At 50.6% G+C, this 27,372-nt stretch overlaps 1 protein-coding gene across 2 annotated transcripts; it reads right to left on the bottom strand.

The window, feature by feature from the left end:
- Nucleotides 1–430: 430 nt before the first annotated feature.
- On the bottom strand, nucleotides 431–26,687 carry RHPN1 (rhophilin Rho GTPase binding protein 1). 2 transcript variants are annotated; one of them, XM_071421928.1, is made up of 15 exons: nucleotides 25,856–26,687; nucleotides 18,338–18,456; nucleotides 14,150–14,278; nucleotides 11,944–12,019; nucleotides 11,588–11,665; nucleotides 10,641–10,765; nucleotides 10,081–10,247; nucleotides 9,390–9,577; nucleotides 9,125–9,281; nucleotides 6,957–7,076; nucleotides 4,927–5,121; nucleotides 4,611–4,687; nucleotides 3,719–3,865; nucleotides 2,584–2,742; nucleotides 431–2,492 (listed from the first exon to the last, which is right to left on the bottom strand). In XM_071421928.1, exons 1-15 carry the CDS (start codon nucleotides 25,943–25,945, stop codon nucleotides 2,295–2,297), a joined length of 2,025 nt encoding a protein of 674 aa, XP_071278029.1. In that variant the 5' UTR covers nucleotides 25,946–26,687; the 3' UTR covers nucleotides 431–2,294. The 2 variants fall into 2 exon arrangements, with proteins under 2 accessions (XP_071278029.1, XP_071278030.1); XM_071421929.1 differs by having other exon boundaries at nucleotides 18,338–18,453; nucleotides 25,856–26,686.
- Between the last annotated feature and the right edge of the window lie 685 nt (nucleotides 26,688–27,372).

Below are 27,372 nucleotides of genomic sequence, written 5' to 3'. Positions count from 1 at the left end.
ACAATTTATGAACTCTTACAAATAAAAGGAATCAGAAACCCTTTATGGAACCAAAAAAGCAGTTTAAAACCTGCTGTGTGAAGCAAAAAATACTTTCTTCACCAATTCCCTTTTTTCTTTTGCAGGGGAAAAGCCCCAAAGGGATCCAACCTGAGCCCCACACTCCACTTCCCACATAATTTCCATGAATTCATGTGACAAAGCCACCATCTCCCATTGCATCCCCCTGGAGATGGCGATGCCTGGGACCTTGGTTTTTCTGGGAGCAGCCCATGCTGGATCCAAAGGATTTCGCCCAACCTCAACAGCTCCAGATTTGTGAATGACCCAAATATGACCCGACATTGAATCTTTAGGAGGATCACCTGGGGCTCGTTTCCCATCATGGGTGGTGCACCCGTAATTCCCGACAAAAGTGCTACAAACTGGATTTGAATCAGTGCTTTTTAATCCATAAAAGGTGAGAATCCATGTACAAATTAAAAAAAAAAAAAAAAAACAACAAAAAACCAAAACCCAAAACAAGCCCAACATAAAACCCTGGAATTAGGGAAATGATCCCAATCCCACAAAACACAACCCTTTCGCCAACGCTGGGGTTGGGTGATGCGGGCGGAAGGCGACGGCTTCTCCTAAATAAATCCCTCTCCAGCTCCGAGATGTCCATGTGGCATCCCACGTTTTTAGGATGGTGGGAAGATGCTGCTGGGATGTTTTTAAGGGCAAGGTGGCCTTTTCTGTGACCCCGCCCCCTCCTTTCCTTCCCGCTCCCACGCCAAGCAGCCGGGAAGATGACGTGGGAAGCTTGGCTGCTACAGATGGCCCCGCGCTGGAAGGCGGATCCGGAACACGGTGTGGTGATGCCTCAGGATATGGAGAGGCCTCTTGGACAACAGCAGAGCTAAAAACCTGTCCTTGAGCTCATAAAGTCCCAGGATGGCTTGGCTTGGATGGGATCTTAAAGCCCATCCTGTTCCAGCCCATGCCATGGGACAACTTCCACCACCCCAGGTTGCTCCAACCCCGTCCAACCTGGCGTTTTTTTTCCTGGAAGTTTTCCTTAAATAGAATCAGGGTTAAGAGCTTGGAAAAAATGGACAAGGAGCCACTAGAAGAAGTCACAATCCCAGGGGGATACTGTGGCCACAAGATCCCACTGCTCCTTTAAACCACTCCTAAAAATTCCTTAAAAAGTACAAAAATACAATCCCATCTCTCCCAAGGGAATTTTCTACCTCCCAAGATCATCCAAGCACTGAAGACCAGACAGCTCCTCAGCCTTCAGAAAAAACAACACACCAGGCAGAAATAGGATGGAGGAAATTTTGCCAATCTGTTTTGTGGATTCAGAGTCTCCCAGTGTTTCCAGGACAATTACCAAGATGCCTGGATCCATCAGGCCAGCCCAGGAATGCTGACAGCAGTGTTAGGGAATTAGCAACATGTGCAAGATCCAACAGTAGCACAAATTTAGGAGTTTAATATCTGGAGGAGATATCTTCCTGGAATTTTAATCTCCTCCCAGGAAAAATAAACCCCCCCCTCCCAAGGCTCTTAGCTATTAATCTCCTCACAGAATATTTAGGGCAATCCACGTCTCCTGATTAAAAAAGCCAGACAACAACTGCACGTTAAGTCCTTCCCTTTTCTTCCAAAGAATCCGGCTGGGCAGTTGGGCTGGATTTTCTGAGTCAGGGTGGGGGTTCATTCCACCAAAAAAAAAACACCCCAAAAGCACTAAAAATTATCAAACCATCCTACTTTGTTGGGATAGCCCCACCTGGGAGATGCTGCCTGGGTTGGACCCTGTGATGGGATCACCACAAGTTATCCATGCCCGTGCTGTCCCCTCTCCCAAAAAAATGGGAGCCTGAAAGGATTCAGCTGAAGGATTCAGCTCCTCCAGCAGCTCTTGGAGAGCAGCTCCATCTTGTGCCTCACAGAGAAAGCCCAGGAGATGCTACAGAAGGTGACACTTTTGCTTTAATGGCTGGGGCTGGCTTTGGCCAAGCAGAAGACACAAACCGGGCCCTGCTTTAGCACAGCTCCCCCCGACCCCCTTGAGAGCAAAAAAAAAAAAAAAAAATCCCAAAATTAACAAAAAACCCGAGTTTCCCCCAGATTGAGGGGCTTGTTGGACACAGGAGTTGGGAGGTGGAGGTGCCTCGCTCACCTCTCGGCACGGATCCGACCAGCGGCGCCTTCCCGGGTCTGGGAGTCCTCACAGCCCAGCCAGGCTTGGGAAACTTCCCGGGCAGCCAGTCCTGGAGCTCAGGGGCCACCGTGGAGCATGGTCAGTACATGGCCTCGTTGTCCCCCACGGCGGTGAAGGGGACACCACTGTAGGTGCTCTTCTTGCTCCTCTTGCTCTTCTTGCTCCACACCAGCAGCGTGCTGGCGCTCTTGCTGTTCATCAGGCTCTTCCTGCTGTTCTCCTTGTTGCTCTTCAGCATCCCGGATCCCGAGGACATCACTGCTGCCTTCCTGTCCACCTGGTTGGGAAAGGTGGAGAGGGGAGTGAAGCCAGGGCAGCACCCAGAGAGCTCCAAGGAATCCCGTGGTTTCCTGCGGGGTGTGACTTACGGCTCTGGGGCATTCCGAGCCCTGCAGGGTGATGACTCCAATGTCCACCCCCTCCTTCCCGGTGCTCTTCAGGAGCTGGACAACCTCGGCGTGCTTGGACCACTTGCAGTCCTTGCCATTCACTGAGATGATGTAGTCCCCCTCCTTCAGCCCAGCTTCCTGCAGGGAATGAGGGAAAACGTCCAAGAGAATCTTGGAATGGTTTGGAAGCGACCTTCAAGATCATCCAGTCCCACCAGGGACACTTCCCACTATCCCAGGTTGCTCCTTGGACACTTCCAGGGATGAAGCAGCTGCAGCTTCTCTGGGCAATCTCTGTCAGGGCCTCACCACCCCCACATCCAGGAATTTCTTCCCAATACCCATCTAACCCTGCCCTCTGGCTTTGGGAAGCCATTTCTTCTCATCCTGGTAATCCATCCCTTGTCCCAAGACCCTCTCCAGCTCTCCTGGACCCTTTTAGGCACTGGAAGGGGCTCCAAGCTCTCGCTGGAGCCTTCCCTTCTCCAGGCTGAGGAGAAGACACAACTCTGCTCCAGATATGGACCATATCCTGTCCACATCCCAGTCTTTGGGGAGATTTGAGTTTTCCAAAGAGGGATGTGATCCTGCTGCTAAGGAGAGTGTTGTTCCAGAGATGCTGGGATTTGGAGGGATGGGTTGGTACTGAGGGAGCAGAGAGACCCTTAGGGCATCCCACCAAGATTCTCCAGCATCTTCTGACGGAAAACAAAGCTGCCCCTGTTTTTTGGATGTGCCATCTTGCTCCAGCCGCTGTCACTGGAGAAAACATGGAATTTTGCTCAGTTTTTAACTGCTGGAAGCCCATCCAGCTCCCTTGTCCCTTGTGTTGGGATTTGCCATCTTGTTCCAGCCACTGTCACATCCCAACACAAGGGACAAGGGAGCTGGATGGGCTTCCAGCAGTTAAAAACTGAGCAAAATTCCATGTTTTCTCCTTAGCTATCTCCTAAAAATTAATCATTTCATGACGCCCACCTGCAAACCCCAGCCTGAGCTCCAGCAGGGATGAGTCTCCTCCTGAACTCTTTTAAGACCTAAAAACACCTGGAATCCCTCCAGGCAGCTCCCTTCTGGCATTCCCATGGGAATAGCAAGAAATTGGGATACTCACAGCAGCGCAGCCCCCTGGGATGACCCCAGCAATGAGGACGGGGGAGTCTCCTCGCAAGGTGAATCCAAAGCCATTCTCTCCTCTCATCAAGTGGACTCTCCGAGCTGGATACCACTTGTTCTTGGCTGAGAACACGGAGAGGGGGCCCTGGGATGAGGCAGAAACATGGAATGCATCTTTTCAGCTCCCTGGAACTGTGCAGCCTTGTAAAAAACCCCATTTCAGGGATGGGGAGGGGGCAGAGGAAGAAATCCTGTCTTTCGCAGGGAAAACAGTCCCATCATCCAAGAAGAAATGATGGAGGCTGAAGCTGTCTGGATCTGGGGGATGCCACCAGGGGTTGGTCCAGGAGCAGGGTGGAGGGACAGGTCACTAGTTCAGGGTCACTTTTCCCCAATTCTTTCCCATTTTCCCCTCTTTTTCTGCTTTTCCATTCTTACAGGAGCAGGATATACATGCCTGCCCTAGGGCTGAGATGCACAAACTCTCCCTGGGGTACTCACAGCATGATCCCACCACAGATCCCACCACTGTCCTGAATCCCAGTCCTGCTCCCCAGGACCCTAAAAACCTAAAGAGGGCATGGATAAAGTTCCAGTGGGATTTTCCTGCTGCTTCCTGCCACCAAAACCCTTCTTCCCAAGGGTCTCTTGGGAAAAGCCCACCCAAAATTCCCGTGCCTGCTCCCCTGTCACCAGATGAGCTTTGTGACCCATTTGTGTCACAGACACAGATCCCAGCCCTCCTCCTGCTGCTCCTCCTTGCAAAACTGCTGGAGAGAGGGAGAAGAGGCTGCAGGAGGAAGGAATCCAGGCAAGCAGAGCATGCAGGGGAGAAGGAGGAGGAGACGGCTGCTCCCTCGGGATATTCCCGTTCCTGGAGCTGTACATACCAGCCTGTGGAAGAGGTCGGTCACCTTCACCTGGGAGAAGTTGGGGGATTTGATTTCGGGTTTCTGGTGCGTTTTGGCTGATAGGAGGGAAAGAAAAGCACAGATGGGGGTGACCTCAGGCAGTTGGGGTAGCTGCTGCCATCCCAAAGAGGGACAGCATGATCCCGTAAGAGCCAGGACCTAAAATCCTGGAATAGTTCAGATTGGAACTCAGAGATCATCCAGGCCAACCCCCCTCCATAGCACAATTCCCCATGGAGTCCTTTCCACCCACAAACCCCCTCCCCACCCACAATCCCAAAAACCCCCCACTCACGATGGATGTCCGGAGCTTCTCCCGTCTCAAAGAAATCCTCCTCGTGGTCGATCTCGGAATATTTGCTCAGGGAGCGTTTGTGGGCGAAAGACAGGACCTCCTGCAGGATATCCATCTTCCTTAGGATCTTGCACAATCCATGGATCCTCATGGCCTCCTCATGCTTCATGATGGCTTTTTTGAGGTGAGCTTTGCCTGCGAGGGAGCAGAGGGAGCTGAGCCCGACGGAGCGGCAGCTCCGGCGCCGTTCCCGCTCGGCTGCCCACGGATTTCAGGAGCGGTGCCACCACCCTGCTGTGACTCAGGGACAGCCCAGTCACGTTCCCAGCCCTAAATGGGGTCGGTCCCAGCCCGATGGAGGGCTGGGAAGGGACCTTGAAGGGTGACCTAGTTCGCTCCCCTGACAGCAGAGCTGGCAGATGTTCCTGAAAAACCACCCCCGACGTCCCTCCTCACGCTTAACCTCAATCTCCTGAGCAAATTAACTTCTCTCCATCGCCTCGGATCCCTCGGGAATGGGAACACGGAGAACAACCCAGGCCTGTCCTCCTTGGGAAGGTGCAACACATCCCTGTTTTCTAGGCTAAGCCTTTATCCTTGTCCTGCAGGTTCTGCTCTCCATCCTCTGCTCCTTGCTCCTCTCCACTTGCCTTCAGCGCGTTCCCACCCTCGGGAAATGGAAGTGGTCGGGAAAGAGGAGCTGAAATTCCAGTGACCCACGGGTATCAACGCAAAGCATCTCCTCCGTGGGAAACTGCAACCAAGGCAGCCGTATCCAAGGCTGAACTCCCAGAAAAGCTCTCTCCGTGTGTGTCTCATGGATACACGTGTGCCTGTGGCATTTCACGTTCAGGACACACGGTGGCAACAGAATCCAGGGAGATGAGGTCTGCTCCAGGCTCCCGGAATCCACAGCCAGAGAAACTTTAATACCGAGGGAATGTTTTGGGATTGGATGGAAAACAAGAGAGGAGATTCCCCCCACTGAGAATTTTTATCAAATCTATAAATTGTGAAATTATGGGTAATAATAATAATAATAATAATAATAATAATAATAATACTAAAATCATGGAATGGTTTGGGTTGGAAAAGACCTTAAAGCTCATCTCATTCCAACCCCCCCTTCCACAGGGAGGGACACCTTCCAACATCTCAGGTTGCTCCAAGCTCTGTGTGACCTGATCTTGGACACCTCCAGGGATGGAGATCCACAACCTCTCTGAGTTTTTCCCTTCCTGTAAACCAAATCCAAGCTGAGCTTGGTGCCTGCACATCTATTTTTTACCAGGAAAGTTGAACAGAGCCTGTTTTCCCCAGGAAAATCAGGCAGAGCTGGAAAAGCTGATGCAAACCACATCTGAGTGTGTTGGGGTGCTGTCACCATAAAACACTTGGATTTTGGAGTTTATTTGGAGGTTTCCAGTGAAACCTGGCTGAGCATCCTGAAGGATTTTGCTGAGGCCAAACTCATTCCTGGTGGGATCTGCCTCCTTCCACACGTGTGCAAGGAGGGACAAGAGCTCCTGGGGGAGGCAACACCCCAAATTCTGAGTGCTGAGTTTGCTCTTGGTGCGGCCCTGTTGAGGAGGGGCTGCCAAAACACGACTTCAGCTGAATAAGCAGCGTCTGTTCTTTCCCTGGAGCTGAAATCCTGCATGGGAAGAAGTTCTTGTCTCCCAAGAATTCGCTGCAGCTGAAAAAGCCACCCCCTGAGCATCTGCTGTGTCTTGTTTTCCAGCCAAGTCAGCCCAAACCAAGGAGCTTCCAGGATCTTTGTGTCCCTGTGGATTTCTGTGTAGTGTTGGGTGATGTTACCTGGCTTGGAACACCTGGAATTTTTCCTGTCAGAGCTGGACAGGTTGGGACAAGCACCACGAGTTGGTCCTCACACCCTCAAGGGGACTGTGATGCTTTCCTGCTTCCCAGGAGAAGAAATCTCCTGAGAAATTCCTCTCTGCATAGAGAGATCCCCCCTAAAACCTCATCATTTGTGGGAATTGTGATGGGATCCAGAAATCTGTGCTCACCCAGCTTCCTCCTCTCCTCGGGATCCTGCAGCAGGACACGAAGCGATGGCCCCTCTGGCATGGTGACATGGAATTGCAGGAAAGCCTTCTCCTGTTCCAGCAGCTCGGCATCCGAGGGAGCTGTGGGAAGGAAATGGATGGGGATGGGATTAGGGAGAGGTCAGAGCCACCCAGCCCCCCGTGGCAGTGGGGACAAGGAGGTCACATCCACATTCAGGTGGCCCTGGCAGCACCTTCCTGTCATCCTACCGCAGCCTGCAAGGAATGAGGAATGGGGCCAGGGATGATCCCAGCAGGGATGCACCAGGATCTGAAGTTAAGGGCAGGATTTGTCCTGAACACAGCTTTTTTTCCTCTTTCCTGCCTTCCTTTGCTCCAGTGTGGAAGCAGGATTGGGAATAGAGAGCCCTGGGGGATCACTGACAGGGAGACAAATGAGACAACAAAATCAGGGAATCATGGAATGTTTTGGGTTGGAAAGGTTCTTAAAGATCATCCAATTCCAACCCTTTCCATGGGCAGGGACACTTCTAATGGGCTGCAAGCCCCAGCCCTTCTGGCCCAGGATAATTCCAGGGATGGGGCAGCCACAGCTTCTCTGGGAATTCCAGTCCAGGAATGCTCCCAGGAAATAATTCCTTCCCAATATCCCATCTATCCCTGCCCTCTGGCAGTGGGAAGCCATTCCCTGTGTCCTGGCACTCCATCCCTTGTCCAAAATCCCTCTCCAGTTCTCCAGGAGCTCCTTGAAGCACTTGAAGGGGCTTTAAGATCTCCCTGGAGCCTTTTCTCTATCCCACAGTGCAACCAAGGAGGTCATTCCATGGAAAAACAGAGATGGATGCAGCTCTCCCAGGCTCTCCAAACCCCACACTAGGCTTTTTTAACCCTTTTTTCTAGCCCAAGTTGTTCCTAATCCTCTTTGGCTCACTTAGGGCTGCACAGCAGCCTCTTTCCCTAGACACAGATTGGGATAAGAAACAACCCAGAATGTTCCAGGGAGTTTTGTTGCTCCAAACAGAGGATCTCAAAGCCTGGTGGGCACTGGGATCCAGAGGGCTGGGAATTGGCAGCTCCAGGGCTGGGTCTCCCTGTGCCAGCTCCTGCCATGTCAGCATCCCTGAGGGATTAAACTGCAGCGTAAGGAATTTATTCCCAGCTGGTTATGGAAGCAAAACATTTGTTATTCTGACAAGGGAGAAGTGTGAACAGGAACACGAGCTCCCAACAGCAGGCAAAAAAATTCCTAAATTAGGCATCTCCTGCAGATTTCTGCTTCCCACAGTGTCTAAGGTCACCAAAAATTTTAAGGGGAAGGTTTGCCCTGCCCCTTGGTACCCCACGGAATCCCATCTCCATCACCATCCTCTCCTGTTTAGATCTTTAAGCCCTTCCAGCTCCACATTATCCCCCTCTCTCCCATCTCCTTGCTCAACCCAGCTTCTGCAACGCCCACATGGCACAAGGAAGATTTTGGGCAGGCTCTGGAGCGGGGGAGGGTGTGAGGACAGTCTGGCAGCCACTGGTCACAGCACTGGTTTTGGCAGCCAGCCCTCAAAAATCTTCACCAGCCACCCACCAGGTGACACCAAAGGTCACCAGGAGCATCTGCTGCCCACCCCCGGATCCTCTGCTACAGCCCAAAATTGCTCCCAGGGTGTTGGAGGTGGCAGAGATGGAGATCAAGGGTCACGTCTTGAAGTCACGCTCCAAGTGACTCCATGGAACCATGTGGACCTTGCTGCCACCACCCTAAGAGTCCCAGGACACCCATCCATGAGGCCGGAAGTCAAATCCAAGGTATTTTTGGATTTATTTTTGGATTTTTGAAGCCCTCAGCTGGCCCAACACAAGGTGACCCAAAACAGGCAGGTGACCCTTATTTCCCCACCCAGCCCTAATGGGGACAGCAGGTGACATCCCTCCAGCAGCTTTTTCCTCCCCTTCTTAAGGATTTTTCCCTGTGGAAACCAGAAGTATGGAAAAATACGCCTTGGGGATGAATTGCTGAGTGCACAAAGAAGATTCACAACTCAGAGCATTCAAAAAACTTTGTATCCATAACCTCTTTTTTTTTTTTTTTTTTGGGAATCCCTCTCCAAAACCCAGGAATAAAGTGGAATTAGTACTTGGATGAGCAGGAAGCTCCCTCCAGACTGGACACTCACCGGGGCAGTCGCAGAGGGCGATGGCAGCAAAATAATGGGAGAGGGCTTTGAAATGCTCCGACTTGACTTGGACCATGGTGGTCCAGGAGAAGGGAACGTAGTCCTTGACGTGGGGCTGGCTCATGGTCTGGTGCACCAGGGAATAAACATCTTCCACCTGGGAAGAGGGAAGGGGGAAGAAATGGAATGCAGGATGTGCCTCAGGAGACGGTGACAGCAGGGACCACAAAATCCCACCAAATCCTCTCCCTCCCAGAATCCTCACCCTTGCTGCCTCCTGAGCCAGCTGCAGGCGGGACAGGAAGTCATTCTGGGCACGCAGCAAGGTCATCTTCTCAAAGACACACTCCTGGACCTGGGCCACCATCAGCCTCACCAGCATGGTCAGGGAGGCTGAACTCATGTCCAGGCTGGGAGCATTGGAGAAGTTCTCCTTCAAGTAGTTAAAGGCACCTGGAGGACAGAGAGAAGCTCCTGGAAGTTACCAGGCTTGTGAGGAAGAGAATCAAACTTTGGGATCAGGCAGGTTTCCCTCCAAAAACAGGTTGCCCTGCAAGGATATCAAACATCTCACCAGTGGTGAGATGTCAGTGGTGGGTGAGAAGATCTGAGGTCCAACCCTTGCCAGCTAAACCATCCTTGTGCCCAATTCCTTCTCCAAAGCCCTGGGTGAACCCAGTTCCAGGCTCTGTTTTTTCTATAGGGAGATGGATCAGCATCTCTCCTCCCCACAGCTGGGACATCCTTTTGGATGTCATTCTTTTGGGGGACATCCTTTTTGGCTGCTGGATCATCCCAACTCCTCTTCCCAACCCACACAACCAACGTGGAGCCACCTCATGCTCTATTTGTGATCCCTTGGGAACACCTCTTCCTACGACTGCTCCCACCCCTTCCTGAGCTTCCGTGGACCATTCCCACCTTTGGGAAGAGGAGGAAGAGGGGAAGGCACTTACCAGCTGCCTTCTGGAAGGCATCGATGGCCTGGTTGAGGCCGGGCAGGGAGGCACGGTCCTGCCGCGCTCCGATCTGGGTGTGCAGCGCTCCGAGGTTGAAGAGGACACTTCCCTTCTCGAAGGCCAGGGCCCTCTGGTGGGATGGGACCCCCGTCAGGGAGTCGTACCTGGAGAAGGGAAGAGAAAACAGCTGCCCATCCCCTGGTCACGGTCCCCAAAGTGTCCCTGTCTTGGTCCACACGAAGTGTTCTCCCTCGTGGAAAGGCGGTTGGAACTGGATGATCTTGAAGGCCCTTTCCAACCTAAACCACTCCATGATTCCCATGGATGCAGGAGGAGCCTGAAGAGTTTTCAGCACTCAGGTGGGCTTGGAGACACCATTCCCATCATGGTACAACCCCTATGGGATTTGTGTTTCCCTCTCCCTCCCCAAATTAACCCACCCAAGGCAACGGCAAATCCAAATCCAGGTGTCCACCAGCCGCGGCAGAGATTCCATATGGAAATTTGGATCCTGACTCCCTTCCCCACCCAGGCGGGACAGGGAAAGCTGCACCCACCAGTGGAAGAAGACGCCCAGGGTTTTGGTGGGAGGGAAGAACCGGCTGTCAAGGAAGTAGAGCTGGTTGTAATATTCCATCAGGAGCTCCAATCCGGCCTCGTTGCGGCTCGGGGTGCGCATGGCCTGCGGGAATGGGAGAGGAGACAGGGATGGGCAAAGAGGGACAAGAGGGACAGGACACAGGGAATGGCTTCCCACTGCCACAGGGCAGGGATAGATGGGATATTGGGAAGGAATTCTTCCCTGTGAAGGTGGTAATTCCATTCCATTCCTGGAATGGAATTCCCAGAGAAGCTGTGGCTCCCTGATCCCTGGAAGTGTCCAAGGCTGGGTTGGATGGGGCTTGGAGCAGCCTGGGACAGTGGAAGGTGTCCCTGCCCATGGAAAGGGTTGGAATTGGATGATCTTTAAGAGCCTTTCCAACCCAAACTATTCCATGATTCTGAGTTTCAATCATGGGGAAAGTCTGGGTGCTGGGACACTCAAATGTGGAAGCAGCAGCCTGGGAGTTGTGCTGGAAAAACTCATGGAAATTCTGATTTTATAAATCCTAGGAAATAAACAGGATTTTTTTCTCCTCCTTTCCCAGACTGCTTTAAATTCCCTCTTCTTCAAGGCCTACCTGGAGAGAGAGAAGTTGTTCAGCCTTGCCAGGGGTGAATTAATATCTATAAATAATGATTGTACTATAAATTTTATTGCTGCTCATTTGTAGATCAGCAGGGCAATGAGGATACGGAAAAATGAACAATTCCCGAATAATCTGTAATATTTTGGAACCTATAAACCAAGTCCAAGGTGCTCCAGCATGGGAATGCTGCACCCTGAAATACAAGGACAAATATGGAATTTGGAGAAAGGATGAGGGGAACCCCCAAAGGAAATGTGACATCTCCAAGGAGTGATCCTGGACAAGCCAAATTTTGGAAGCCAAGGGACACCAACCTGTCGCAGCTCCATGAATTCCTTGATTTCCTTTTCATACAGGACACCCTCCTCTCCATAGTGTTCACTGATGAAATCCTGGATTGGGAAACAGAAGTAAATCCTAATTTTTATTATTTAAAGCGAGATTTCTGGCAATTTCATGTAAGAATTTTCCACTTCTGCCCACAAGAAAACCTCCACTAAGTAATAATCTCGTCCCTTTCCTGCTTTCCAGCATCTCCAGACCTTCATCTCCCACTTTTCCATATTTTAAGTCCAGCTCCTTTCCATGAATTTATTTGTTGGTAGCTTTTCTAAATGGGAAAATTAATTTCAGCTGCTTCAGCATCGATCCGTGAAAACTCAAAGCTCACCTTGAGTGGTACCAGCAAATCCAGCTCCTTGGTCTCCTTGAGTCCCAGAGGGATCATGGGAACGCTGATGGATTCACTGGAAGAAGACAAGAACCTCTTTGGTGGTTGGATTATAAATCTTGGATGGATCCTGTGGAGTGGAGATTAAAAGGAAGAAGCTCCTTGCCCTGGGCTGGTGCTGCTCCTATTAGGAGACTCCACATGGAAAAATGCTCTTCCCAAAAAGATTTGGGAATGGCAGCATAGGAGAAGAAGTGCTAAAAAAACCCCAAATCATCTTATTTTTCCAGCTCCTGTTTTTCAGAGGAACCCTGGATGTTGAGTGGGCAAGGCATGATCAAGCCCTCACCAACACAACAGCCCCCTCTCATTATTCCCCCAAATTGCTGGTAACTCATTAATCAATCATTAACTGGGGAGGAAAACAGGCAAAGGAAGTTATGAAAACCAGGAGAGCAAGGCAGGGAATTAGCACCCACGTTTTCCTTGGAACAAACAGCTCCAGGAGCTATAATTAGTGCAGAAAGCCATTACTGCTCATTTCCTAACGAGAATTCCACTGGAATCCAATGTCTGGAATAAACAAAGAGGGTTTTTGTTTGGCCTGGGCACAGTATGGGGTTGTTGTTGCTGCTCCTGATTTCTTTTCAAACCAGGGCAAACAAGTGGCAAATTGGGAAAACTGAGCAGCCTTGATGGGGAATGTGCCTGGAAAAGCACGTGGATGGACACTGAAACGTGGAATTGTGGAATGGGTTGGGTTGGAAGGGGCTTTCAAGATCATCCATTCCAACTCCTGCCATGGAGAGGGGCACCTTCCACAGGATCAGGCTGCTCCAAACCTCATCCAACTTGGCCTTGGACACTTCCAGGGATCAGGGAGCCACAGCTTCTCCAAGAATTCCATTCCAGGGCCTTACCACCTTCACAGGGAAGAATTCCTTCCCAATATCCCATCTATCCTTGCTCTCTGGCAGTGGGAAGCCATTCCCTGTGTCCTGTCCCTCCATCCCTTGTCCCACGTCCTTCTCCCGGAGCCCCTTTAGGCACTGGAAGGGGCCCTGAGGTCTCCCTGGATCCTTCTCTTCTCCAGGTTGGACATTCCCAGCTCTCCCAGCCTGGCTCCAGCCCTTGGAGCATCTCCAGGACCTCCTCTGGATCTACTCCAGCAACTCCAGATCCTTCTGCTGTTGGACCCCAGAGCTGGATGCAGAATTCCAGGTGAGATCTCATGTGAGTGGGGCAGAATTCCCATTTTCCTGCTGCCCACACCGTGGGATGAGCCTGGGACAGGGGGGATTTCTGGGATGTGAGCACATGTGGATGAGGCATTTCCAGCTTTTCATCTGCCAACTCTCCCAAATCCTTTCCTCAGGGCTGCTCTCCATCCCTTCCCCACCTGCCCAGCCTGGATTTGTGCTTGGAATTGCCCCATCCCAGGTGCAGGATGTTGCACTTGGTTTTGTTGAACCTAATGAGGCTCTTCTGGAGCTTATCCAGGTCCCTCTGGATCCCATCCCATCCCATCCCATCCCATCCCTCAGCCATGTCACCCACACAACACCTCACGCTGCCATCCAACAGCATCCACCTCAGGAAGGGAAAAAGAGGAAAAAATCCCAGCATCCCAGAATTGTTTGGGCTGGAAAAGCCCTCCAAGACCATTGAGTCCAACCTGTGACTGATCCCCCCCAGCCCAGAGCACTGAGTGTCACATCCAGTCATTCCTTGGGCACTTTCAGGCATGGTGATTCCCATCACCAGAATGTCCTGTTGGGAAGAGCTCTGGTGGGATTGTCAGGTCAGTACAAGGGAAGATGGTTCTTTCTTCCCTATTCCTCCTGCTTTGGGACATCAGTGTCCAAAGGATGCTACATCTATCCCAAAACATTCCAGTATTCCCCTAGGAAAAGCTGATTTTTTTCTCCTTGCAGCTCTAGAAGGGAACCACTGACATCCCCAGGATGAAAGTTTTCCAGGAATTCTGGCCCATACCCAAATCCTCCCCTATCCTCCAGCCACTACCTTGTTGTCCATGACCATGGAAAGGTTTTGGGTTGGAAGGGAACCTCTGAAGGTCGTCCCAACCCTCGGCCATGGGACAGAGCAGGGCGGACAAGGCGAGAGCAGCCTTGCTCCCAGAAAAATTCCATAACAGAGGGAAAATTGAAATCCCAAAGGAACAGGCTGCTCTTCCCAGACCCACCTCTCATTCTGATAAACGTCCATGCTGCTGTTGAGCTCTTCCAGCTCTTCCTTCAGGAGCTGAAGGTTGGAGTTGACGTAGCTCAGCTCCAGAGCCACCGTTTCCTTCACCTTGTGGTTGCTGGTGGCCCTGCAAGAAACCAATGGATCAAATTTCCATCTTTTTATCCATGAATTTATGTTTTCCACTCGAGACTCAGTTACCCAGTGGTGCAACCCATGTGCATCGAGCCCAGCCTTTCCACAGAATTGTGCCTCTGGGTCTCCAGGTGATGCTGGAAAGGTTTGGGTGGGATGGGACCTCTGAGGGTCACCCCATTCCAACTCCTGCCATGGGACACCTTCCACTATCCCAGGTTGCTCCAAGCCTCATCCAACCTGGCCTTGGACACTTCCAGGGACGGGGCAGCCACAGCTTCTCTGGGAATTCTGTTCCAGGGCTTCACCACCCTCACAGGAAAGGATTTCTTCCCAATATCCTATCCATACTTGCCCTCTGGCAGTGGGAAGCCATTCCCTGTGTCCTGTCCCTCCATCCCTTTTCCCAAGTCCCTCTCCAGCTCTCCTGGAGCTCCTTTAGGCACTGGAAGGAGCTTTGAGGTGTCCGTGGAGTCTTCTCCAGACTGGACATTCCCAGCTCTCCCAGCATTTCGGGATTAGAGAAGTCTGAACATCCAGGTAGAGGCTGAGCCCAGGCAAAACTCACTGCAGTGCAGCATCCAGGAATTCCTGCTCCAGAGCTCCCCTTGCCCATTCCCACTTCACCCCCAGTGCAGTTCCAGCTTGGGCTGTGACCAGTCCAGGTGCTCCCCCATTCCAAACAAACTGTGAGATTTGAGGAGGAAAAACTCATTTTTGGGTGCAAAGAATCCTTGTGGAAAAGAAAGGACTTGTGAGCTCCTGCCTTCCCTTCCCTGCTCCCGGCAGGAACTGTAAACACCAGGGATTGATTCCAGCTGTTCCCAGCAGGACAAGCTCCCAGGCTGATTATTCCCTGCTTATCTCCTCCAGAGGAAAGCAGGGAGAGATAACCCAGAGCTGAAAGGGGCTCTGGCTGCTGAACCACGCTGGGATCCAGGGAAAACAACACATGGACAAGCTCTGCTCCACCAGGAAACTGCTTCCCTCCAACTTTTCCAGAGTATCGCCTTTGACATGGATTTTTTATGGATTAAATCATTCTGGGTCCTGCCCTGCCCTGGTTCAAGGCAGCAGAAGGAGCTCCAGGGTTTTCCTTTGAAAATCTGGTGGTTCAGAGTCTCCTCCTGCCTCTCCTTTGCCAGGATCTTTTGATTCTAAACAAACCAAACCACAGCACATCCAAAGATCCCCATGGCTCTTCCAATGAAAAATCCTTCAGCATTCCTGCAATTCCCCAGGCACTGTCACCTTATGTTTCCATATAAACCAGTATTTAATCCCTATAAACCAAGACTTAATTCCTATTTATCCCCCACACATCCCAACATCTCCAGGACACTGTCAGTCCAATTTTCATCCCACATGGATTAAGGAGAGTTTTCCCTCCTTGTTCCCAGCTGCCAACAATTTTTTGTTTTGTCTCTCAGCAGGCCCCTGATTATTTTCCAGGTGTCTCAGCACAGTTTCCAGGAGGATCTGCCCATAATTTTGCCAGGAATCTGTTACCAGGAAAAAAGTTTTCCTGGGGTGCTTGCAAGTGCCACACATAGCAGAAAATCCTGGAATGGGTTGGGTTGGAAGAGACCTTCAAAATCATGGAATTCCACCCCTTTGCCACGGGCAGGGACACCTTGTCCAACCTGACCTTGGACACTTCCAGGGATCAGGGAGCCACAGCTTCTTTGGGAATTCCATTCCAGCCCCTCACCACCCTCACAGCCAAGATTTCCTTCTAAATGTCCCATCTAATCTGGCCCTATTCCAGTTTAAAGCCATTCCCTGTGTCCTGTCCCTCCATCCCTTGTCCCAAGTCCCTCTCCAGCTCTCCTGGAGCCCCTTCAGGCACTGGAAGGGGCTCTGAGGTTTCCCTGGATCCTTCTCTTCTCCAGGCTGGACATTCCCAGCTCTCCCAGCCTGGCTCCAGCCCTTGGAGCATCTCTGTGGCCTCCTCTGGATCTGCTTCAGCAGCTCCACATCCTCCTGAAGCTGATCCCCAGAGCTGGATGCAGAATTCCAGGTGGGATCTCACCTGAGCAGGGCAGAGGGGCAGAATTCCCCTTTTCCTGCTGCCCATGCTGTGGGATAAGCCCAGGACACAGGGAATTTCTGGGATTTATTTTGTGATTTATTTTTCTTTTGTTCCAAAAACCTGGACATTTTTATCTCCCCCATTCCTCCACTCCATCCCAGTGTTTGAACAGGAAGGAAAACGTTTCCTCTGGCTCTTCCCATTTATTTACCCAGCAAAGAAATCCACTGATCAAATACCACATAGATTTTTTTTTCCCAACACCCCATTCCTGCCAGCTTTTCCAGGAAAAAACATGGAAAGGCTGAACAGGATTACCTTTACCAAGCATCAGGCTAGTTTGTTTTTAAATTTAAAGGCAAAATCCCAGCAAATTCAGCTCTAAACTGCTCCAGGCTGGACAATCCACAGTTTTTTCCACCAGCACCAGGCTAAAGATCCAAAGGAATTTTATTCACGCACCACAAATCTTTAATTTTGAAGCAATAACCTTTAGACTTGCAACATAATCCCCCCCCTCCTCCTCCTCATCCTTTAATTTCAAGCTTGATTATTCCTTTTTCCAAAGTTTCATAAGCTTGGAGCACCGGAATGCCGAGAAATCAACTTTATTACTCAGCTGGATTTGTGGGAGGGCAGGAGGGAGGGAAAGTGGCTGCTCCAAAGGACACCCAGAGTGCTGAGCCAGCAAAAAAAGAGCCCCCTCAGTGCATTTCCCTGATAATTAAGATGTGTTTTGCATCCCGTTTTTCCTCACTCCCACTTCCCACAGCTCCAATTCCAACCGAAACCAGGCTGATTTCTGTTGAGCCAGCACATTTCCCTCTGTTGTTTGTTTTTTGTTTTTTTTTTTTTTTTTTTTTTTAATATAGCACATGAGAGGCAGAAATTGGGATTCTGTGGCTTTTTTTCTTTAATTAAATGAGGCACAACAGCGTGGATGGAGCAGTGGGATCTCATCCCCCAGGAAAACACCTTTTTTTTTAATGGATCAACCATTATCCCCTTCTTCCAGGTGCAACAGGAACACTCCATTGATGTTAAATCATTCCAGTTCCAAAGTGAAAAGTTTATTTTATTTTATTTTATTTGGGATAAAAACAATCAACAAGTTAGTAGAATATTCCCAAAAAATTTGTATTTTAAGGCAGATTTATGGGATTTTTAATATTAATGACCCTCTCAGCCTGAAATGTGCTCCAAATATTAAGGGAAAGTGAAATAAACACAAACGATGCTAAAAAAAGTTGTCCTTGGGATAAAATCCCTGTGGATGTGGCACTTGGGGACAAGTGGTGGCCTTGGAAGTGCTGTGGGAATGGTTGGACTCTATCCTGATGGGATTTTCTGAGCTATTTATGATCCTAAAGCTGGATTTCATGGAATGTTTTGGGGTGGATCTTCAGAAACCTCCAGTTCCACCCCCTACCTTGGGCAGGGACTTTTCCCTATCCCAGGTTGCTCCAATCCCCTTCCAACCTGGCCTTGGACACTTCCAGGGATGGGGCAGCCACAGCTTCTCTGGGAATTCCATTCCAGGGCCTCACCACCCTCACAGACAAGAATTCCTTCCCAATATCCCATCCATCCCTGCCCTCTGGCAGTTTGAAGCCATTCCCTGTGTCCTGTCTCTCCATCCCCTGTCCCAAGTCCCTCTCCAGCTCTCCTGGAACCCCTTTAGGAACTGGAAGGGGCTCCAAGGTCTCCCTGGAGCCTTTTCTTTTCCAGGCTGGACATTCCCAGCTCTCATCCTGGCTCCAGAGCAGAAGGGCTCCAAATCTTGGAACATCTGGACTCACTCCAACAGCTCCGTATCCCTTGGATCCACTCACTGGGTTTTCAGACCAGACCTCTGCATTCCAAGCCCAAGCTTAGCCACAAATTCATTCCCATTATCCCATCTGCTCCCATCCTGATTTTTAACAATCTTCCAGCAGCTGAATCTTGGATATCAAGACTCTATTCCTCCCTCAAACCAAATTCCAGAGCCAGGGGGCTGCCCAGGGGATCAGGACTCACCGGAAGAGGTTTTCTGCTCCCGCTCTCATCCTCATTTCCTTGTTGATCTGTTGGTTGATCCGGGCCCGGCGGTGCTGGAGTTTGCTGCGCTGGGTCTGGGCAAAGGGGTCACAGCCCTGCTGAGAGACAAGGGCAGGTTCTCATCCCAAATCCACGTTTTGGGAGTCAAAAAAATCCCATCAATTCCATAAATTGTGCACTTTCAGAGCCCGGAGTCATGGAATGCTTTGGGCTGGGAGGGAGTTTAAAGATCATGGAATTCCACCCCTTGCCATGGGCAGGGACAACTTCTTCTGTCCCAGGTTGCTCCAACCTGGCCTTGGATACTTCCAGGGATGGGGCAGCCAGATTTTCTTTGGGAATTCCATTCCATAACCTCACCACTCTCACAAGGAAGAATTCCTTCCCAGCATCCCATATAATCTCACCCTATTCCAGTTTAAAGCCATTCCCTGTGTCCTGTCCCTCCATCCCTTGTCCCAAGTCCCCCTCCAGCTCTACTGGAGCCCCTTTAGGCAATGGAAGGGGCTCTGAGGTTTCCCTGGATCCTTCCCTTCTCCAGGCTGGACATTCCCAGCTCTCCCAGCCTGGCTCCAGCCCTTGGAGCATCTCCAGGACCTCCTCTGGAATTGCTCCAGCAGCTCCACATCCTCCTGCAGTTGGAACCTAGAGCTGGATGCAGAATTCCAAGTGGAGTATTACCTGAGCAGGGCAGAGGGGCAGAATTCCCCTTTTCCTGCTGCCCACCCTGTGGGATGAGCCTGGGAGAGGGGGAATTTCTGGGATGCGAGCACACATGACCAGGTCACATTGAGTTTCTCACTCCCCAGACCTTCCCCTGCCCCTGGAATAATCATTTTATTCCCCAATCCCACGTGTTGACAGCAGGGTTTTTTTTCCCCTGAGCTCTTCCCAAACTCAGTCCTGAACAGGAATTCCACATCCCCATCCCAGGCTCTGGACACGAGCCAAGATCCCAGGGGGGCTGGAGATGAGCTCAATACGACCCCAAAGCTCAGGAAGAAAGGTGATCCTGAGGCCATCTCCAGGATGTGGAGCACAGGGAGTCAGGAGTTCACGGGGATGCAGGAATGAGGGGCTCACGGCACTAAATTGATTCCATCCTTTCCACGGCTCCGGCTCGGAATTTCTGCAGACAGGGAAAACACTGAATTCCTGACTTCAGGAAATAGCAGCCACCTAATTTCCCTCTGGCTCACAGCGTTATTATGGGATGCCTCAGGGAATGGGGCATCCCCAAATCCAGGGCCATAAGAGCTCTGCCCAAGTGGGGATGATTCCCATTGAAGATTCAGAGGCATGGAATGAGCCTCTGGAAGATCCCTGGATAAAAAAATCCCTGGTTGGGAAAGCACAAAGCTGGGAAGTTTAAGAGCATGGAAAAGTCTGAGCCTGCAAATCATGGGAAGATCAAGATCCCAAAATCATGGAATGGTTTGGGTCGAAAGAGACTTTAAGGATCATCTCATTCCAGGCCCTGCCCTGGCACAGGTTTCCCAGAGAAGTTGTGGATGCCCCTGGAAGTGTTCCAGGCCAGGCTGGATGGGGCTTGGAGCAACCTGGGATAGTGAGAGGTGTCCTTGCCCATGGAATGAGACGATCTTTAATGCCCCTTCCAACATAAACCATTCCACAATTCCATGGAATGCCTGATCACCTCTCCGATGGGACGCGGCAAGGAGGAAATGGAAGATTTTGCATTTCCATGGACTTCAGCTTCCTTAAAATTAATTCCTCATATTCAAAGTCCACTGAGTGCTGCTTCCTTTGGAAAAGGGTCTGGGATTAACAGTGGGATTTTCATTTAAGGGAAAGATTGGAGCTCCTAATTGGTCCCTTGGAGACTGAGGAATCAGAGCGACTCCAGCTGGTCCATAAATCTGTGGGATTAATACTTTACAGGGATCCATGAATTTGATTAAAGGAACAAGCTGGAAGCATAAGATCCAAATTATTCTGGAAATGCAGTGGGATTTGAGGAAAACACCCCAAAAGCTGCATAAATATTGGGTCTGGAATACTCAGGAGCAAATAGGGGAAAGTTTGATCCAGATTTGTCACTTTTAGATTTGTCCTGGGGGAAATCCACCCATCCTGTTGGCTCCCTAGGGAGAAAAACAATCTAGGAATCAGAGGAAAAAGGGAAAAGGATCAGGAAATCAAGCCAAGATGTAAAGAGAAGGTGCTCATTAAAATTTCAAGGTTTAATTTCAAATTTCAAGATGAGATCTCTGAGAGCCTGACAGATCCAGAGACAAATGTATGCAAATATATGCAAATGAGACAGTTCCAGGTTCCCTTCTCTGTGCCTCCAGAGCCACAGAAATCCATGCAAACTCAAGAAGTGGGAAGTTTCTCTTCTCCAACTCCATCTCTTCCTGCAAACTCCAGCACCCTGGAGTCCTTTCCATCTCTGGCAAAGATTTATTTAGAAGCAGCCAGAGGATTTTAAGGGAATTTTTGTGAGGAAAAGGAGCAAAAACCACCTGGAGACACAGGGAAGAGGCCTGAGAAGTGCAGGTGGGATGATGGAAAAGACACAAGTAGAAGGATTATCCAAACCCAAAATAAAGATTTTTGTCTGGAGGGAAAACAGGAAAGTAATGAAGGAAAGAAAGGAGTGGGATGCAGAAGACACTGGGATGGCTCCAGCAGATATTCCAAGAGGGTTAAAACCTCTTGCCTGCAGGAGCCATGAAAGGATTTAGCAAATTGGTTTGACTTCTCCTGCTGGGAAGCACTAAAGCTGTTTGCAGAGCTGAGAGGTTTTTTTCCTCTCTTCTCCATCAGATTTAATGGGATGAGTTCTCAATCCCTATCCAGGCTCCTAAGCCAGCAGCAAAAAGGTGCTGGAAAACCAGGAGCCCCTGATATAAACCCAAAGCCTTGCGAGGTTAAGTCAGGAATTCAAGGATTTCTCGTGATCTCCACACATTTTGCTTTCCTCTACATTTATGAGGCTGGAAAAGTGCAGGAATATGAGATTGCTGCACACCTTCCCTCAAGAGGCTTTGCCTCGATCCCAAAAAATCATCCCTGGCTTGCATGGATCAATAGAAACATCATTCCATGAGGAACAACCAAGCCCCATCTGCAGGAGCTCCTGGAGCATCACAGGAATGTTGTAATTCCACAAATCTTAGAGTAAGGAGGAAATATGGCTCCAGGAAAGCACAAAAGGCCATCTTCAAATCCAAATATAAACGAGGAAAATAAGGAGTCAAGTGAAGAGCATTCCACCTTCTAACAGTTCAAAGGATCCCAAAGCTTTTCCTGTCAGAGTTCCAGCCGAAAACTAAAAACCACAGAATGAGTTTCCAGGGATTTAAACATGACTTACATAAAGGGGGAAAAAAAATCCCACCAAAATCCCACTGTTGGGTTCCAAAAGGGATTTTCCTCACTGAATTCTTTGCTCAAGCTCTCAAGGTCACCCCTGTAAGGTCAGAAGAAAGAGAGGCTCTTTCATCCAGGCTTTGGGGTGCACCTGGGGACACCTGGAAAAGGGAATTTGGGGGGTTTAAGAAGGGGCTCTGGAGATAATCAGACTTTTCCTTCCTGGTTTAAAGGTTTTTAAGGAAGAATGAGCACAGAACTCTTCCATAAATTGTGGAGGAGCCATGGAACAGCGGCTTTTGTTTGTACACAGGGAATGATGGATCAGACATCCATGAAAATGAGTGAGGTGTGGCCAGCCCTGCTGTTTATCACCTGTGACAAAGCAAGATTAGGGACAAACACTGGACTCTGTGATCCCAACAGAGTCCATTCCAACCCATATCTAATGATTTTATTGGAATAAGGCTCTTTAGGCCCAGAAAAATCAGGGGAAATCCCTCACACCGAAGTGACAATGGAACCAAAAATCCTCATCCAGGCTCTCCACATGAGGGGGAAAAAAAGATTCCCTAGGACCCTTTCCAGAGCAGAATCAAGCTCTCCTTTGAGGGAGGGCAAAGATTCCCCAGCCTTATCTTTGCAGGGAACATTTGGAATTACTCAAGGGCTTTTGTCACTTCCAGCCACCTCTCCCAGTTCCAGAGGGCCCATCCAGGATGGCAATTAGGGAATGTTTACTCAGGGTGGACTTTGAACTTTGCACCCCCAGGAGATGAAGCCTTGGGTGACAGCCACACCCTGAGAGTGATTTGTGACCTCAGTGACAAAGACAAGGCACCTGGGACACACTGAATCACCTGCAGGAAGATGTGGAGGCCAGTAATTCCATGACAAAGGGATTGTCTCTGCTCCTTTGTAGCTGGAAGCAACAGAGAAGAAACAAAACTGGAGGATATTAAGTGAAACGTGGGATGGGAAAAGGGGATCCTTGGAAGTGCTGTTAAAGTTTCAAGGAAGAGAGAAATGGAGATGCAGATCCAGCTCCTGAAGAACTAGCACAGATCAGGAACGTGCTGGTAAAATCCAGGCATGGATCTCTCCAAAGAAATGAGGAAGGGGTTGGTAACTGGGAGTTAGAGCCCCAGCAGGAATTGTAGGAAAAGCTCCTGGAGATACTGGGAGAACCTGGCTGGATCCCACAGGCTGCTCCACAGCTCAGCTGCCCAAGAACGGACCAAGCTGGGCCACGTCCAAGACCAGTTTTGGCCACAAAGGAGTCACCACCAGGATTCCTCCCAGTTAGGGAAGCCGGGGAATGCCCAGAGAGAAACTGAGGAAGTTTAATTTGAGCGGAGACTCGAGACATCCATAATGTGGGAAGAGGAGTCATCAACTGGTGCTGAGCTCAGCTCCACAGCCAGCCCCACCTCCAGGAGACACCTTCCTGCTCCCAAGGACAGGGAATGAAGGAGAGCAGGACTCCAGCCAGTCTGGATCGCTGCCGTGGGTGTGGGCAAACACACTGAGACCCTTTCGTGCCAGGGAAAGGGATATTGAGGGGATGATGGAAAGGTTTGGGTTGGAAGAGACCTTCAAAATCACAGAATTCCACCCCCTGCCATGGGCAGGGACACCTTCCACTATCCCAGGCTTCTCCAAGCCCCTTCCAACCTGGCCTTGGATACTTCCAGGGATGGGGCAGCCACAGCTTCTCTGGAAATTCCATTCCAGCCCCTCATCACCCTCACAGCCAAGATTTCCTTCCCAATGTCCCATCTAATCTGGCCCTATTCCAGTTTAAAGCCATTCCCTGTGTCCTGTCACTCCATCCCATGTTCCAAGTCCCTTTCCAGCTCTCCTGGAGCCCCTTCAGGCACTGGAAGAGGCTCTGAGGTCTCCCTAGATCCTTCTCCAGGCTGGACATTCCCAGCTCTCCCAGCCTGGAGCATCTCCATGGCTTCCTCTGGATCTGCTCCAGCAGCTCCAGGTCCTCCTGTTGTTGGAGCCCAAAGCTGGACCACGATCCATGATCCCAACCCCATCCAATGGGCCCATGGTCTGTGGCTTCAACCTCAACCCCATAAATTTCTCCCACTAAACACCTACATCCTGCTCCAAAAAAAAATTAAATAAATCAGGGATTTATTTCCATGCCCTCTCAGCAGCACCAGCGCTTCCTTACACAGAGTTTTTCCTCCAAACAGGAAGCTCCCAAGTGCACAGATGATTCCAGGCTGGAATAGGATAACTCTGAGCACCTGTTTTAATGCCAGAACCGCGCTGGTCTTTAAAGGATTTTCACAGAGCCGCAGCTGTCAGCTGGAATTTTTATTCCTCTTTGGAATCCACAAGTTTTTAAGTCAGGCCAGCACAGGCGAAGTGGCCAAGTGACCCTGCTTTAGCCACATTATCCCGTGGGACAGAGAGGAAAACAAAAGCCAGGGAAGCACTCCACACACAAAAACAGGCTTGGAAATCCTCCTTTTTTTTCCCCCCCAGGGTTATCCAGAATTTCCTTCCTTTTTTCTTTCCAGCCAGAAGCATTTATGAAATTAATATGAGCAGTTATAAGGCAAGCAGGAAGTGACAGCAAGTGGGTTTTTACTCCCTGAAAATCCATTTAGATAGGAGAATTCCCTGTCATGGAATTAATCTCATGGAGCACCCTGGCTCCGAGCTGGGTTTCTGTGGGAGACAGGAGCAGCTAAAACCTCTAAAACCTTTTATTGAGAATATGGTTACATCACAGAGCCTTTGAACAAATGAGGGGAGGATTAAGGTTTTAAATTTCCCAAGTGGCCTCACTGGTGGTTCATGCAGTCAGCAAGAGGAAGGAAAAAATAAAGCCAGGGGTGGGAATAAAAATCTGGGGGATTGGGGGTTTTTAAACAGCACAAACTGCAGTTAAAAATTGAATTTTAGGAGAGTGAAAATGCTCTGAGGAGGTGGGGGAAGCAGAGAGTCAGGGCAAGGTGCCAGCAGGAAACAGGTGGATTAAGTCTTCACTCCTAGGACAGAAAACTTGGCAAAAAAAAAAAAAAATAAAAGGATTAAAAATCATTTTTTCAGCAGCATTCAGGATCCCCTGCAAGGCAGAAAATATGGATCCACGCTCCTGATGTTGTCAGGGTGATAAAACCAGCAGGAAAAGATTGTATTGATAATTTCTTTCAAATAACAATAACAAAAATAAAGTAATAGAGCTCATCAGGTGTTCTGCTGCTTTAATTAAAAAATAATCATATTATGACAGAGGCTGCTGAGGCCCTGCCCAGTTCTCCCTCCGAAGCTTGGCAATATTTTCCATGTTTTTCTTTGTGCTCCGGACCCAAAAAAGAACAAATTGGGAAAAAAGTCCCAAATCCCTCCTGTTAATCTTCCCTCACGAGCAGCACCTGCTCTTTAGACAAGGCCCCGAATTAAACCCCGACCTGGTTTAAGGTTGCAACCTCTTGAGCTGCAGCCCAGGCTCAAGTGACTCCAGATCAGATTGATCCAGGGGAAAAAAAATGAAAAAAAAACCAAAACAAACCCTTGCAGAGCTTGGCTGAGTTTTGCTTTCTTGATTATTTGGGATTTTTTTTAGGGGTGTTTTAAGTTTTGGGACTTTTTGCAAGAAGGGCCCAGATTATGGAGTGCACTCGCTGCTGGTTTATCCTGCTGGATCTCATTGGGCAAAACTAATGGGAAAAAACGCTTATATAGACCCAAAAATTAATGTTTTCCATGTTTCCTTGCTCCCTAAATCCTCTCTGACCTCAAGAAATGAGGGGCTGGTGGAAGCCTGAGGGCAATTCCCACTGATTCCATCCCAAATGTTGGTAATTAAACAATACCAGAGGAGCGATCAGCACATCCTGAACTTCCCTGGGAGTGCCTGGCTGGATCAGCTTCCTATGGGCAAGAAGGAAGAAAAACCCCAAAACCTCAGGGAATGAGGTGAAAAGCAGGTGCTGGGAAGCTTGGGGATGGAGCCAGCAGAAAAGAGGGGATTCAGGAGCAGAATTTTAGGGATGAGGAGCTGGGAGGGCATTGTTTAGGGCTGTTCATGGGGCAGCAACACCACTTCCACCCCTGGCAGGGTTGGATATCCCTGTGCCCCCATCCATGGGCACAGCCATCCCTATGGATGGGACAGGGATATGGGGCCATCCTCACCTTCCGTGTGCTGCCGCTCTTCGGGCCGTGCAGGAGGACAAGGCCACCGTCCCTGTCCCCATCCGGGCTCTCCTCCTCGGGGGGCATCATCTCCAGGGATGCAACATCCACAGGCTGGGAATGGGGGCCTGGAGCTGGGGGGCTCCTGCTTGCGCTCACAGCGGGGTCTGGGGGCTCGGTGACCCCTCCTTTAGTCCCACCGGGGTCCAGATCCCAGCCCTGTCCTATCTAGGGGCTTAAACCCCTCCTAACCCCGGCTCTGTTCTGTTGCAAAGCCCCCTGCACTCAACATCTGGCCAGATGTGAGCCCACAGCTTCCCTCTGAGCAGAAATAATTTAGGGAAAAGAGGGGACGCAAACCCCCTTTGTAAAGCTACCCCGGGCAGGGGGATGGTTAAATCCCACCAGACCCTAAATGGGGGATGTTTAAACCCCCCCAAAACCCGCTTGGAAGAGCTGCTCTGGATAAGGGAAAGAGGGAGTTTAAACCCCCCAAACTCCCCTAAATAGGGGGGTGTTTCAACCCCTACAAACTTCCCCTATAAGAGTTACTCTAAATGGGATGGGGGGGGGTTTAAACAGAGAGACTCGGAGTAGGGAGGGAGCCAAACTCTCTTAAAATCCTTTTACAGGGCTGCCTCAAATAGGGGCGAACCCCCCAAACTCCCTTTTAGAACTATCCTAAATGGGGGGGGGGGGGGGGGGGGGGAAGGGAAGTTTAAACCCTCCCAAAACCCCTTTTCAGAACTACCCTAAACACGCCGCGTTCAAACCCACCTTGTACAGCGACCCCAGATGGGGCGAGGGGTTAAACCCCCCCTCCCCTCACAGCCTAAACACCCCCAAAATCCCCCTCCCAAAGATGCTCCAGCCGAGTGGACCCCCCCAAAACCTCCTTCCAGAGCCAAACCACAACTCCACAGCCCTTCTCCGCCCAGACCCCACCCCGGAGTGCCCCGGGACCCTCCGGCCGTGCCCCCGCTCACCCCCGGTGCCCCCTCAGGCCCCGCCAGCCCCGCAGCGATCGCGGCGGCTCCGCCGAGCGCGGGGCATAAGGAGGGCGGAGGGGCGGGGGCTTAACTGCCACATAACCAATGAGAGTGCCGCATGGCATTGATAGACAGTAGCGCTGCCCAATAGATGTGCGGAATTGGGGGAGGCGTTGGGGGGGAGGAGCGGAGGGGCCGTTGCCCGTGGCAACGGTGGGAATTAGAACGCGGTTGACGTCACGGGAGGCGGGGTTCTAAGCCCCGCCCACAGGCGCGGCTGGAGTCGGGCCACCCCTCACGGCTCCACAGCTGGGTGGGCTCCGATCCCGGGCCGGACACATCTGGAGGATCCCAGCTGAAAAAAAGGGGCACGTTCAGCATCCCGACCACATCTGGACGGCCCCGACTCCAGCCAGACGATTCCAGCCGCGTCTGGGCCTGTCCCCACTCGCTGCCTCACATCTGGGTGCTTGTGTGTTCCTACCCCGGTCACATCTGGATTACCCCGCCTACCACAGGGAGCCCCCG

Source organism: Agelaius tricolor, unplaced genomic scaffold (assembly GCF_023055355.1).
Source record: "Agelaius tricolor isolate 1412-34295 unplaced genomic scaffold, bAgeTri1.0.p SCAF_2, whole genome shotgun sequence".
Classification (NCBI taxonomy): Eukaryota; Metazoa; Chordata; class Aves; order Passeriformes; family Icteridae; genus Agelaius; species Agelaius tricolor.
The sequence above is the reverse complement of the archived record's forward strand: the minus strand, read 5'-3'. Positions and strand labels throughout refer to the sequence as shown.

Coding starts and splice junctions, on each gene's coding strand:
- RHPN1 (XM_071421928.1), bottom strand. CDS start 25,945: ATGATGCCCCCCGAGGAGGAGAGCCCGGATGGGGACAGGGACGGTGGC. Junction 12,020..14,149: donor GACGTTTATCAGAATGAGAG/GTGGGTCTGGGA, acceptor GTCTTCTTCCAG/TGAATCCATCAGCGTTCCCA. Junction 11,666..11,943: donor ATTTGCTGGTACCACTCAAG/GTGAGCTTTGAG, acceptor TTCCCAATCCAG/GATTTCATCAGTGAACACTA.